Genomic DNA, 13,875 nt, shown 5'->3' with positions numbered 1-13,875 from the left:
AATGAAACAGATTAGAAAGTTGTTAGGCAGTAGCCAGAAAATACTAACAATGCATTCAAATAAACCTAGCTCCTCACAAACAGGCTAATAATTGTTTGTGGAGAATATTCAACAAATCACTTCAAATAAATTAGAGGAAAGGACGGTCTGTTGCTGGAATGACTGTGGGCAGTTTAGGTTTCTAGCTAATATTCAAGCGCGTATTTGGCTCCTGGCAAATTGATTCCTTTTGGCATGAGCTGGAGCCTGTTATGAAATTGGCTACACAAGTACAAGTCCTCACTCCATTTCCTTTAGGGTTGCTAAGCACAACAGTGATTGCCCTCCATGGTAAGGCAAGCACTTAAGTTAATAAATGTCCTCTTAATGAGTACACTAAATAGGGAAAATGTCTGAACTGGAAAAATACCAACTGTACACCTTTTACATGTTGGTTAATCACGTTTGCTAATAGGATTAAAGTCAAAGATTATAGCAGACATAACTAAGAGAATCCATTTTTGTCTCAAACGTACTTTTCTATGCCACAAAGAAGTTATAATCCATGAACTTAAAGGCAGCATGACAACTTCTTAGCATCTTCGTTTACATGTTTATCTTTTAAAGAAAATAACTGAACATCATTCTTAATCTAAACTTAAGGGTAACTGACAGCAACGAGAGCAGCTCCATAAGCCTTCTTCACACAGAAGCTTGCCTGAGCAAATTCCAACTAGCCCATCCCAGGTTTTTCTTCTAACCTTTCTTTATTCACATGAAGTGTCCTTGCTCCCTATCAGAAGCAAAGGTCTGCTTTCTCTAGTATTTGAGCTCTGAGGGTTTCTTCTCCAAATTTGTAAGCTGTCTGCAGCCCAAACATTCGCCAGCTTCTCCTCCGTTGCCTCTTGAACACTAGAGGGATGTTGTAGGGAAATAAAAAGCCACAAACTCAACTTGAAGCTACCAAGTACGTCAGCTTTGCATTGCTTATACTGTAAGATGCCTACTATAAATTAAATTAAATACAATCTAGCAGCAAACGTGTTAAGGCACAGGGAGGTGGGGAGGTCGCACCGTGGTCTGAGTTACAGAAAGTAGCAAGCGTGCTGCCAAGCACAGCTCCCACTTCAAGAGCCCTTGGAATACAGTCTTCAGGCACACTATTAAACAAACACAACTTTTTGTTACTGTGGTACGAGGCTGACGTTTTCACACACAGAGAAAAACGGGGGCCTAGCTTTGATCTCTGTTTTCATGTGCACCTGCAAGGGTAACAAGAGTAATCAGAGTCAGGTGGAGGTAAAATACTGGGAGATCAGGGTCAAGCACAGCCCTATCAAGCTACATGAGCCCTAACTAGCTACACCTGACACACATTGGGCAAATGAAGTCCAAAAGCCAGCAAAGCAGTTAAATGTCCTATTCCCAATCTAAATCCAGTGCTAGCTGGATACATCTTGTTTGTGGTGCCTTTGAAATCTTCTCTGGGAAGATGAAGCTAAACACTGAGGAGAAGAAACCTGAGTGCTGTAGTTACGCAAGTTGTTGGGAGAGGAGGAGCATGAGGACAGCAAAAGCAGTAGGAGAGGCTAAGATACTTCTTGACTGCCCCACAGTGTCTACCAACAGTGTATCTGATCACCAGTATGATCTAAGGCCAGTGGAGCTCCAGGCTGCCATGGGAGACAGTTGTTGCCATAAAGTCTATAACATTTGGATTTTAGCCATAAGTAGAGCACTGCAAACTTGAAACTTGGTAACAGCCCTGCAAATAGTAAATGTGTACAACTGAGTTAATGTGCTATCAAAAAAAAAAAAAAAAAGAATAAAAATCATGACGAAAAATAGGTGAATTATTATGTGAACAGTGCCATCCTCCAAGTAAAATTATGTACTTATTATGTCTTACCAATGAAAAACGAAAGCATAAACCTTGCAGAAGAGAAAGTGTGTAAGTGCCCAGCAACAAAGAAGACTTTCAAATAAATTAACTTTTAGTTTCTGTAAATGTCCTAGTGATGATATGTTACAGGCAGTGGAGACAGTCTGATTTTCCTTGCCTTGCACAGCCACTTACCTGAAATTTGGCTGTGAAATACTGATGCGAAGGTTTCCTGCCTGCTTTGCCCAGGTTCAGGTGAGCTGGTAGCTAAGCTTGGGGCAGAAGTGAGCCTAGTTTACCTGAGGTCTGCTCCTCCCTGGTGTCACTTGGTTAGCTGGTGAGCCATAGGAAGTTGCCTCAACTCTGTGGCTGTGGTATATTTTATGCCCAGAACCATGCAAGGTGAGATTTGCCTCTCTTTATGTAACTTCTTTCAAAGATCAGAAACCATTTGGGCTCCTAGATAAAACAAACAGCCCAGTGAAACAAGATGAACCCACAGTTTCCAATAAGGGTCTGATCTGTAACATCATAGGAAACTCCATGGATCAGATAATCCTACTAGGACAGCCTGGAAACAACCCTGAAATCCAGCTTTTCATTTGACTGAGCTGGGCTCTTGTGGTCTTTATGCTGAGCACACCAATAACCTTTCCAAAAGAATCCTGTGGAAGGAACCTACTGATGTTCTGGTACTGATGTTCATCCCAAAGGCTCATGTTGAAGGAAGCATAGGAAGTATAACACAACCCTTTGGCTCTGTCTGCCTGCAGGTCAACAGATGAGACTTTTGCAGGCCAGCAGCCTGGATGTAATCCCTGAAGAAAGCTACAGATCCTAAATAGAACTAAGCCTGCGGGAGGACGGTGATGTTTTCCCACAGTTTGCTAACCAGCCTGCCAGGGCTGCTTTTCTGGAGCAAATATTTGTATAATTAACAAATACTTTGGAATGTCTGGGGAGTATTGATGGCTGCCCGGTCTTGTTTGCAAAGTACACACATTTTAATTTGACCAAGTCTTGAGAACTGTTGAGTATTTGCATCTTGGTCTGCTGATACATCTCATATTCGAAACTGGCAGATGTGCTGAGTGTTTTCATATCCATAGCAGAACTCCCTAGGAGTCAATAGTGCTCAGCATCTTGCAAAATCTGATGCTTGGCTTAGAGCTGTATGATTGTTTTATATGTTTCATATTCATTCATTAGATTGTGTACTCTCCTGGATCCACTTACATTAAGTCCTGCTAATTAATGCCAGCTACGCTTTCAGAAGGGGAAATCTACCACAAATTGGTAGCATAACATGACTGAGAGGGTCTTAAAATAATTTCTGGTGAAGAAACAAACAACATCACACAACAACCTGCTACACCTGAGCGCCATCCAGTTGTGAAATCTCCTATTTTATTTAATTTGTGTGTGGGTACCGAAGCATTTTTAATGTCTCCAGAAGAAGTTAGTACGCTGTGCTAAAAGGGCTGCAGAGCATGCTGCTGTAAGTGTGGGAATACTATTGATAAATCAGCGGTGCTATCTCATCTTGAATGCTGTGATTAATTTCGAGCTCGCTCATCCAACAGAAACAGTAGTGAAAAGGATGGTGGAAATCGGCACAGGATAGGGACTGAACTTGGTTTCGAAGGAAGATGCGGGAGGGATGAAATACGGGCAAATAAAAGCGGTTTGGAGGTTTCTCCGGAGGTAGGCTGAGCGGAGCCCCGAAGCCGGCCGCTCGCTCGCTCCCGCGGCATTCCCCGGGCGGCGCGGGGCCGGGCCGCTGCGGGACCGCCGTCCACAGCCGCAGTGCGCCCGTGCTCCGCCACGCTCCGCCGGGGGCTCCGCCGCGCCCCTCGCCGCGGCGCCCGCGCCCCCCCTCGACCCGGGGGCGGCCCCGGGAGCGCTGGGGGGAGCGCGCCGCGCCGTGACGTGTGGTTTGCAGCAGCCCCGAGCGGCAGCGGGCGGGCGGGCGAGCCCCAGCCCCCGCTGCCGCCGCCGCCCGGTGCTGCGGCAGAGGGCGGCGGGCCGGGAGCCGGCGGGCAGCCGCGGGGCCGTGCCGGGAGCGCCGCCCAGGAGGGCTCCGGGGCGCCAGGATGTAGGCGCGGGGCGGCGGGGAGCTGCCGCCGGCGACGGGCTCGCCATGAAGAAGCACTCGGCCAGAGTGGCCCCCCTCAGCGCCTGCAACAGCCCCGTGCTCACCCTCACCAAAGTGGAAGGTAACGCCGCCGGACGGGGTCGGGGCGCGGGGTTCGCGCCGCGGGGGGGACGGGTGGGCGGACGGGCGATGCCCGATCTGCTCGAACGCGGCCCCGGCTCTTTCCTCCCCCGAGTGCCGTCGGAGCCCAGGGCGCCGGGAGCGGGTCCCGAGCCTCAGAGCAGCACCTGCCGGTGGGAACCGACGGGAGGGAAGGAAGGAGAGAGCGGTGGTGCTGGAGAGCGCTGACTCCACGGGAGGGACGGGGACGCAGCCTCGGGCTGTACCCCCTTCGAGAACCTCGTCCAGGCATCTGTGTTCGCCCCTCGTGGCCCCTCCGGCACGCACTGGGGAGCAGCTGGAGCTCTGTGGCCAGGATGGCCATTGCGAGCCCAGCAGCAGGGTGGGCTTGTCAGCCTCTCGGGAACCGTGGGACCTCCGGTGGCTTCCGGGACCTTTAAAGGGGCCGGGAGATCTCAGGAGGGCTGCCCAGAGTGCCCCAAAGCTCTGGGCATAACAAGTGCGAGGCCTGTGGTTTGATGTTGTTCCTTGAGGAACTGTGGTTCGATGTAGAATGTAGGCTTTCTACACATCCAGAGCAAGGCAAGGGATGTGAGTGAGGGAGAGGGGTAAGATAGACCAGGGAAAGTGGAGGAACTTGGAGGTGTGGGGAAGGAGTAGTTCACCTGAGGGCTGGATGTGGGACTTTGTTCGTGAAGGGAGAGCAAACAAGTTTGGGGGATCCATTGGGAGATGTGAGAGCTTCATGGGAGAATGAGGTCAGTGAGAGAAAACGAAAATGGTTGGCTGAAAGGAATGGAAAGAGAAGCAGATGGGGACAAGCAAGAGGTGGCATAGAAGGTGAAGAAGAAATCCAAACAGAAAATGAAAGAACAGTATGGGGTAAAATGTGAATATGAGATTCCATGGAAAGATCATGAAGAAGGAAAAAACAAGTGATCTTGGAAAAACTAAAGGGAAAAGAAAAAATTTGTAGTGGAGGGGAAAGTAAGAAAATGCAAAAATGCTCAAGGTGATGGGGGGAAGGAACTAAAATCTGCAAGAGAAGTGAAAAATCAGGCGTACCTGAGGGCTGTGATTTTGGTTCATGGAGAATGCAGCAGTTGCATTCTCCCAGCATAAAAATCTCCTGGTATAAAGGTAGGGGAATGGATCTAAATTTTCTGACTGAAAGGAGAAGTGTGATTTTCATTACATTGTAGTTATAATTTTTAAAAGCCCTTGCAGTTAGCTCTGGTGCCCAGCAGTTTTGCTCCCACGGTTTGTATTGGAGGATCCTCTGAGCTGAAAGCATGGCTTCCTTTCTTTTGGTGCACTGCACAAGCTTTATGAATCATAAATAATAATAACCCACTAGGTTCCAGCTTTGAAATGTGGGTCATATTGCTTTTCTACCAGTTCAAATACAGTTTACTACCTACCTTATATAGACACAGAAGCAGAGCAACCTTTCCCAGTGCTGCAGAATTGAATCTTTTCAAGCATGTCCATGTCTGCTGTGCGCACCAGCTCTCTGAAACCATATCACCACCCACCAGGGACTTTGTTGACCTAGTTGGGCTTTTCCTTCCTTAGTTTTAGATTCTTCTTTCTGTTATTGCTGAAGGCAAAATCTAAATTGTTTTGATGGTTTATCATAGAGACCAGAGGTTGTATAGAAGCAGGTAAGGGTTTCCTTTGCTGTTTATTTCCTTTTAATGAAACTGACTGGAACTGTTTGAGAGGTTCTCTTTCTAAATTGATTGACAACATTTCATTTCAGATTAATACTGACTAATTTTGCCACCTGGTGCTTAGAGCTATATAAAAAAGCCAGGACGTAGTCACAGACTAGAGTGAGACAGTGGGCGTACGATGGACAGCTTTCTTCGCTTAGTCTGTACGTCAGACAAAGGTTTGAGTTGCCAGATTTTCTTTGTAGCTGACATCCTTTGCAAAGGTGTAGCCAAGACAACTTCTGCTTTATAGTTATGCTTATTTTCTTCCTTATCAACCACCAAAGCCTTTCACAGACCCTTGGCAGAACCACGGGGAATATTTTTATCTGGAGGACAGTTAGCAAAGAGGAGCCTTTCATTGACATGCATTGCTATAAGGCCTTCAGGCATTCCCCCTATATTCCCCTGGTGGTGCAGTAACTTCTTTACTTGAAAAGGAAGATAAGGACTTTGTGCGCCTTCAGGAACGTGTCTGCCATTTCAAATTATTTCAGAGATTGAATCATCAGTATGCACTGAGCCTGCTGTACTAGCACTTTTAAAGACAACTGTATCTCCACGCATCACTCAGGCAGGCAGTAACCATACCGTGTGTTTTCTGTGCCTGGCACCATTGCACACACTTCATATTTTGAGAAGTGTAGGCTCAGTGCCTGTTTTGCGCTTGTCTGTCTTGCTGCTGATCATTTGTATCACTATCCAACTGGCTGCTTTCATAATCTTTGTACATGTACCTGGAGGATTGTCTTCCCTTCCATGGGAAGGCAAAAATTTCCATCCCTGCTCTGCATCTAGGGGTTTCCCAGAAGTGATGCCATCGTGAGAAGGTCCAGGACAATCAATCACCTCACTTGAGAAAAGCCATCCTCCTCTTAATTAGTCTCCATGGACAGCTCCTTATTCTCTGGCCCCAACAGAAAGGTATTGCAGCCTCCTGTGTAGCACATTTCCTCTGCAATGTCAGGAAGAGGAACTGGCGATACTTGAAGTTGCTTGTAATGCAAATGATACCTCTCTGTTATTACACATGTATGTCTAAACTTAGTTGCTATGGAGCCAGATTCTGCCACACGCTCATTTGGAGTAACTTTGTTTGCATCACTGGAGTTACAGGAAATTTGTTACAAGTACAAATGGGAAATAAATTTGGCCTCTAATATATTTCCTGCCTGCAGGGAATTCATCACAAATGTATCAACACTGTAATCACTTTGGTAATAAATCTTCTTAGTTTCTTTAGCAAGTGCAAGCTGAAGATCCCAATCACAGCAAAAACCTCCAAGAGTGGCAGCATGCTTTCTTCAGCTACATGATTCTAATTATCCTCATTTTGCAGATGGGGCAGCCAAGAAACTGCAGAATGAAGCAACTTACTTAAAAATGAGCAGTGCATCTTGTCGCAGAAAAGGCAGGAAAAGATTGACCCCAACCCCAAATTTGTGTTGAGGCTGCGGCAGGGCACTCCCATGTGGTCAAGGTTCCAGGGGACTTCTTTTACTGAAGTTAATGATTTTCTGGATGTTCCTAATTAAACTTCCTTTTTTGAGAAAGGAAATTAAAATGCTGCATAAATATATCTCTGCATAAATACTGTGCTTCTATTAGCAGCATTCTCTTGGTGTCATCTATAGGTTTTGGCAATCAGACACTGCTTGTTCCTACTTTAAGCACTAAGATGGACCCCATTAAAATTTCAGCTGGAAGTAAGCATTTGTTGAGCAAGAATTGTGCCCAGTGATCTTTTTTTTTTTTTTTTTTTTTTTATGAGAAATAAACTTTGTAGAAGCATACAGTGCTCATGCAATTCTAGAAGATAGAAGTGGGAAAGGAAAAACAAGTTGGTGATTCAGTGGTTCAGCCATGGCTGCAGGTTTGCCCACGCTTTCCCCACCAACCTGGCCTTTGAAAGGAATGCATGCTGGTCCTCCATGGAGTAATTAATGTGTATAATGTTGCTGCTTTTGTTCAGCCTATCTTCCTGCACTGGAGACAAAAAATAGCTGACTCTTTGATGTGAACATCTGTGATGAGGGCAGAGACCATCAAAGCCACCCTGTGCTTGCTCCACAATTGTAGGAGCAGCTTTCACTCTCTCCTGGCTGGAGTTGAGATTAAGAGTATGAGATGAAGTTAATGGTGACAACGGAGGGAGGCTTTGCATATAGGTATAGAAATTAATGGGGTTGTAATTTCTAGCATGTCTGCTTCTCCATTGTACCTGTCAGCATGTGCTCTGGGTAAGTAAAGCCCAAAGTAAAGTCAATGTAACTTTCTCCTCTGATGGAAAAGAGGCACCCTCTTTCACATCCATGTATTGTGTGGTAAGTGTGTATAGGCAGTAATTGCACTCTAGTTTCACCCCATGTAAACTTTTGCCCATTTTTCCTATATACTGCAATATGTTCAGTTAATACAACAGTGTATTTGAGCAGATATCCAAGATCTTGTTCCAAAGGAGTGAGGAGTTTCTTGTTTCATAACACCTGGCACCCTTCCCACATGGCGCAGTGCTTTCCTAGTCTTTAAACAGTCTCAAAATGAGCTTCTCTGAGCTGTGCTAGGCTTACTCACTGGGGATTCCTGCCAGCTCATCTTTGATCATGTCCCACTCGTCGTTTTCTATACCATCTTGCCTGTGCAAAATCATGAGCTATAGGTTTAGAGGTGACTCATTACTTCTGCATTGTATGTCTCCTCCCCAAATGATACAAAAATAAAAAAGAATGTAAAATGCTGATGTTACTGAACAAATGCTACAGCAGGAGCCTTAATTCATCATGAAGCAGAAAGTAAATTATTAAAGATTTATCCAAGCTGCCTTACTTTAGTGGCTGAAATGAACCAATATGTATACAGTATGGACAAAGAATATTTTCATTTACAGTGACAGAACGTAAGAATAGCAACGATTGGACAATCTCAGATTTTCACAGACCATTGCATTTCACATCTCCAAATGGAGCAAGGTCCCTTTTCTAGTCATCCTGAATCCATTGGCCATTTTGTGTCATTTGATCATAAAAAATAAGCAGATTACTAATCCGTCTGTTTAATTATAGATTTCTTCCAAAAGAAGGTAGAAAAAGAACTAGTTAAAAATAACTATATAATTGTTACCAGCATGCATCATGTGTTGTCTTCTATTTTGATAATTTTTGTAGAAGAAAATATTGCCCCTCTTTTCACAATGGGAGATAACTGCAGACAGAAGGGTATGTAGTACAGAAACACTTCAGTATGAGAGCTGGAGTTCAGAAAAAAACTAGAAGTTAGACATAAACTTCTCTGATCGCTCAACAGATATTTCCCAGCCATTTCCCAGTTACAGGGCACAAATGTAGTATCATTTTATATTGTAGCTGTCTTAGCCCATTATACTGAGCACAGCACATTCACTTACCTACTAAAGTGGTTCTCTCAACTTGGCTGGAGTACCATCAACCTTTAATCTAAAGCCCAGTTAATCTTTGTTAATTATAAACTGTGAAATGCCACTGCAGACCTGGACAGCATCCTGCAGAGGGAGAAATTTGGCCAATAGGAGAGTAGATTTACTTTGTAATCATCACTGAGTTTTGCTGGCAGTCATTGCAGCATTAGATCAAAGGCAAAAGGAAACAAGGAGTTCTTAGCAGTGCAGAGGTGGCTTGCTTTCAGGCAGAGATGCCCACCAGTTTTGTTGGCACTGTGTAATGGAGAAGCCAGGCACCACCTCTGTTGTTAACAGCCTTGTTCCAGGAACTTAAATCTGCTCTAATTTGTCATAATGCAGAGGAACCTAGTCTTGAAATTTTGAGAATCCTTCCTGAGGCATAAATTTCTTCACGGGATCTAGCACTGTTTGATTATACAAAAGTTGCATGTTGACTCTTCTTCAAGTAACAGTGATAGTTTTTCCTCAGTATCACCATTTCTGGCCAAATAACAAACTCCTCAGGTGAAAAACCTGCGAGTCCCTCAAGCCTTGTAATTCAATCGTGGAGAGTACTGAAGTGAGGAAATATATCAGGATATGGCTCCTCTGCAATCACCTAGGATTCCCTAGTTCATCTTTCAGCAAAGGTAGCATTGTATTTTTGTCTAAAAAGTATGTCTTCTGTAGCTGATTAAAAGAACAAAAGGTTGCAAAGGCTTCTCTTATTGAAAAGAGGAAGGGGCATCTATCAGGAAGAAAATGGAAAGAGAGATACTTGCATGTAGTATTGTTTTTACTCGGAGTTGCACTAAGTTTCTTTGTGCCAACATGAGTCTAGCCAAGTTTTGCTTTGTTATGAAAGAAGACCCAGCTTGGCTGAGCTTGCTATTGAGAAGTGAAGAGGCATCCTCTTATTTCTTCTGGTAGATCAGTGAGCAGCAAATTAGGTGCAGAATTCCATGGATATACGTATGTTTCCTTAACTGTTGTGAGCACACTCAGATCTGTGTCAAGTCTACTTTCACATCTGATTATTAGTTGATGAAGAAGAGATGCTCCAAGCATCTTGTTCTTAAGTTGGGACTAAAGAAGCATCGTGTTTTAAGTTCAAGAGCAGATTAACCCTTTATCTCCTAAGAGAACAATTAACTGGATTTAGAATTCAGTATGTAAGGGACCAATGGACTATGAAAAAGTCTTGTATATAAAACTGTATACCTGAACACCATGCAGCTCAGAATTTTGGAAAGCTATGTAAGGGAGACATAACACTATCCCATTTTTTCATAAACTGCAGCCATCATAGCCTGAATTCATGCCAGTCAGTATGAATTCACTTACCTCTTAATGTAATAACTGTATATATGTACTGATATAAATGTAGTATTCATATCAGTTTAAGTAGTTGGATTCCCTTGGAATAAAACCATTGCTCAGGAAAGATGTGGCACTCAAACTGCTGACTTAATAGAGCAGTATCCTGTGGAGAGTACAGTCTTGTTTTTTCACCAGAACATGCACTTAAACCATCACTTAAACCTTTGGTTAGGATGAAATTTGCATACCCTCCAGTTCATGTTTGCACAGAATCCCATTTTGGTCATGACTTATTTTTGTTCTTATGGAAGTTCTGCTTCCACAAAGATGTTGATTTCAAAATAAATAGCAAAACTCCCAATTTCAGTTTTGATTCAGGAAGGAAATGCAGAATAATGATAAAATATATTTTTCCATAATATCATGAATATGTATGTCATAATCAGGATTATTCTTTATGTCCGTTCACAGGTGCTACATTCTAGTACTACAGTGTACTATAATAAGTACTCACTATTGTCCATTTTCACTCTGGACCCCAGTCATGCATTCTGCTTAGTAATAAAAAGGATGATGATATTTAGGGGAACTCCCCTCCCTATAACATTCAAAGTGGAATATCATGTTTTAATGAGGTTCATTTGAATGCCACAATTTTAATAGAATTTCTAAGCAGTTGCCTCTGAGGATAAATTAAATGGATTACAGTCCAAATTGCTGCAGTATAAAGTTGATAATTTATCAGCTCTCTCTGTATCGCTAGTAGGAATTAGAATATAGATTTCGCAGAGTCTTGCCTGAGTATTTGACAGAGGAAGAAAGGAATACATATGCTGAGCAGGAAAATTTAGTATATTTTCAACAAATATATGCAGATATGCTATTTGATTATAACTGTTAGTAAGCTCAGGTATAATATTTGACACAGAATAAACCAAGAATTAGTATATGACTATAATTAGTGACAGAAAATACTATAAATGCAAGTAGTATTTAAAGATTTAGTAGCACCTTTTAGAATCAACTTGTGCCTATTTGGCACAAGATAGGTTATATGGATGGTCCAGAAATATGGGAAACGTAATTTCACAGTCAAGAGGCTTGACTGCATGCAAGCCAACAGACCAATTTCTTGCCCTGTTGAAATTAAGATGAGATAATTAGATAAATTAAAAATTCCACATACATTATCCTAACATGTCTTTTTGTTTAATTAATTAATTTATATAAGAAATTCCAATAGCAAAAGAGAGTCTGAACTCAGTTTGTAACTGTCTTGCATTGAATTGGTGCTCATGCAGAGTTCACCATTTGCAGGTACTTACATCCATCTTGGAATTTATGCTGTGACCTCAAGCAAATTCAAGCCTTCTGACCTAATAGTTTAATACCCTGTTTTTTCTCTTTAAATTAACTTCTATTGTGATTTTTTTTTTTATTTCCTCCTGTATTGAACTATTCATATGGTCATGCTGTTCTATGATCAAACTAAATAATATTATTTTTATCTGTTACTGTAGAAGTATTTAGATACTACATTAAACTTCTACAGTTTCTTAAATATTATCAAAAAATCCACACGTGCAATGCCATTTTGACCAAATATTCTCATTTAAAAACTACATTTATAAAAATTTCTGAGGCTTTGTCATTTTTTCCATTATACTGCATTAATTGGTATTTATTTAAAAAAAAAAAAAAAGTAATACCAATCTCTTAGACCTTCAGGATCTACCACAATAAGGAGGTTGGGATAAAGTGCATAGACAAACCTAAGCACTAAGCCTTAAAGCCTTACCTGCCAGCCACCCACAGGAACTCACAGCTTCCCCTTAGGAAGCCAAGAGCAATTTCCTCAACAAGCACACAAACAGCCACCATATGGGGCCTGACCAGAGGTCCATCTGGTGCTGTTTCCAACTTGGTGGAATTGATTGGAAAGGTGTATTTCTAGCCTGAGATGCATCTCTTGCTCTGTGGGTGCACTGACAGCTGAAATTTCCCTGGATGTAGGAAACAACTTTTTGCTCTGTTTTCTGCTTTGCTCCTAATAATTGTTAGCAGTTAATTTGCTGTTTTTGTCTGCTCCTGAACAGTAAGTTGCCTTTTCTGTGGAACAGCCTGGGAAGAGCTCAGAATTCCTTATGGTAGATGGGCCAGAACCCATCTGCTATGTATGTAGCACATGGTTCTTGTACTCCCACCTGCACCTCTGTATTAGTATGCTTGCTTCTGCATCCCCCATTTTATTACTCTGTCATTTCATCAATTATCCTACAGTCCTGGATAACTTCATTTCATTAGGAAACTGTTAGCTCATCACTTGCCCCCTTGCTACCTATAATTATGTTGAAGAGTGCAGGTCCCACAGCTGACGTCTGCAGAGCTTCAGTCACTTCCCTCCATTGCTTTTTTCACTCCTTCCTGGTTTCCTATCTTGAACTGAGCCTTTGGTCCATTCCAGCACTTTCCCTGGCTGCTGCTTATTTTCTGTACAACCCTTTGGAATTGTATGGGATTTATGGGATTTTTTTGGATTTGTTGTTTGGAATTTTTGCCAGAAGCCTTTTAAAAACCTAGAAAGATAAACTCCATCTCCTTCATCAGTGTGCCTGTCAACTCCCACCCACGGACACCAGGAAGGCTCTAGGGTGAGTGATCTAGCCTGTCTGGTGGGTACCACTGAGCAGACGCCTGATGAGCATGGCTGAGCATGGCTTTATGTTATGCTAGGTTGTTCATTCCCCACTACTGCTCATTCTAATACTTACTGCTCTGTTTCACAGTTGAGTTGGCAGCTAAATGGCTGAACTTTGTCTTTCAAAAAGTGGCAGGGAAGTGTGTGCTCCTCTTCCATGGCTCAGTGCATTAAGCAGCTTTGGCAGCTCCCCAGCTAGGAGGAAGATGGAGCCCATCTGCTCCAGAAAGTGCCCTGCTGTGCACCCCTGCAAAGGCCAGGGGAGCCAGGTATCAGCAATGCTGGTCTGCTTGGACTAGAATATGCCATTGTTCCTTGGGAAAACATTAAGTGGGGAGGTCATTTGCCCAGAGAAGGAAAAAGTGGTATTTTAGTCTTGTTCCAGTGATAACTTCAAACATAATCATAGAATATCCTGAGCTGGGAGAGATCCATGAGGATCACTGAACCCAACTCCCAGCTCCACACAGCACCACCCGGAATTCAAGCCCTACTTCTGAAAGCACTGTCCAAGCTCCAGCACTCAGGGCCGTGCCCACTGCCCCGCGCAGCCCGTTCCATGCCCACCGCCCTCTGGTGCAGCACCTGTCCCCAGCCCCCACTGCCCTCCCTGACGCAGCTCCATGCCGTTCCCTCGGGCCCTGTCGCTGT

The 13,875-nt window shown here is 43.4% G+C and overlaps 1 protein-coding gene across 3 annotated transcripts in view; it reads left to right on the top strand.

The window, feature by feature from the left end:
• The window catches only part of SLC35F3 (solute carrier family 35 member F3), a 147,708-nt gene that overhangs the window by 92,399 nt on the left and 41,434 nt on the right, over positions 1-13,875 (top strand). Inside the window, exon 1 of one of the 3 annotated variants that reach the window (XM_031591948.2) lies at positions 3,911-4,077. The exons of the other annotated variants lie outside the window; for them this stretch is intronic. Within the exon in view, the coding sequence (XP_031447808.1) occupies positions 4,002-4,077 (76 nt within the window). The 5' untranslated portion in view covers positions 3,911-4,001. Of the gene's footprint in view, positions 1-3,910; positions 4,078-13,875 lie in introns of those variants that run through there. 3 annotated transcript variants of the gene reach the window in all.

Source organism: Phasianus colchicus, chromosome 2 (assembly GCF_987193195.1).
Source record: "Phasianus colchicus chromosome 2, bPhaCol1.hap1.1, whole genome shotgun sequence".
NCBI lineage: Eukaryota > Metazoa > Chordata > Aves > Galliformes > Phasianidae > Phasianus > Phasianus colchicus.
The sequence above is the reverse complement of the archived record's forward strand: the minus strand, read 5'-3'. Positions and strand labels throughout refer to the sequence as shown.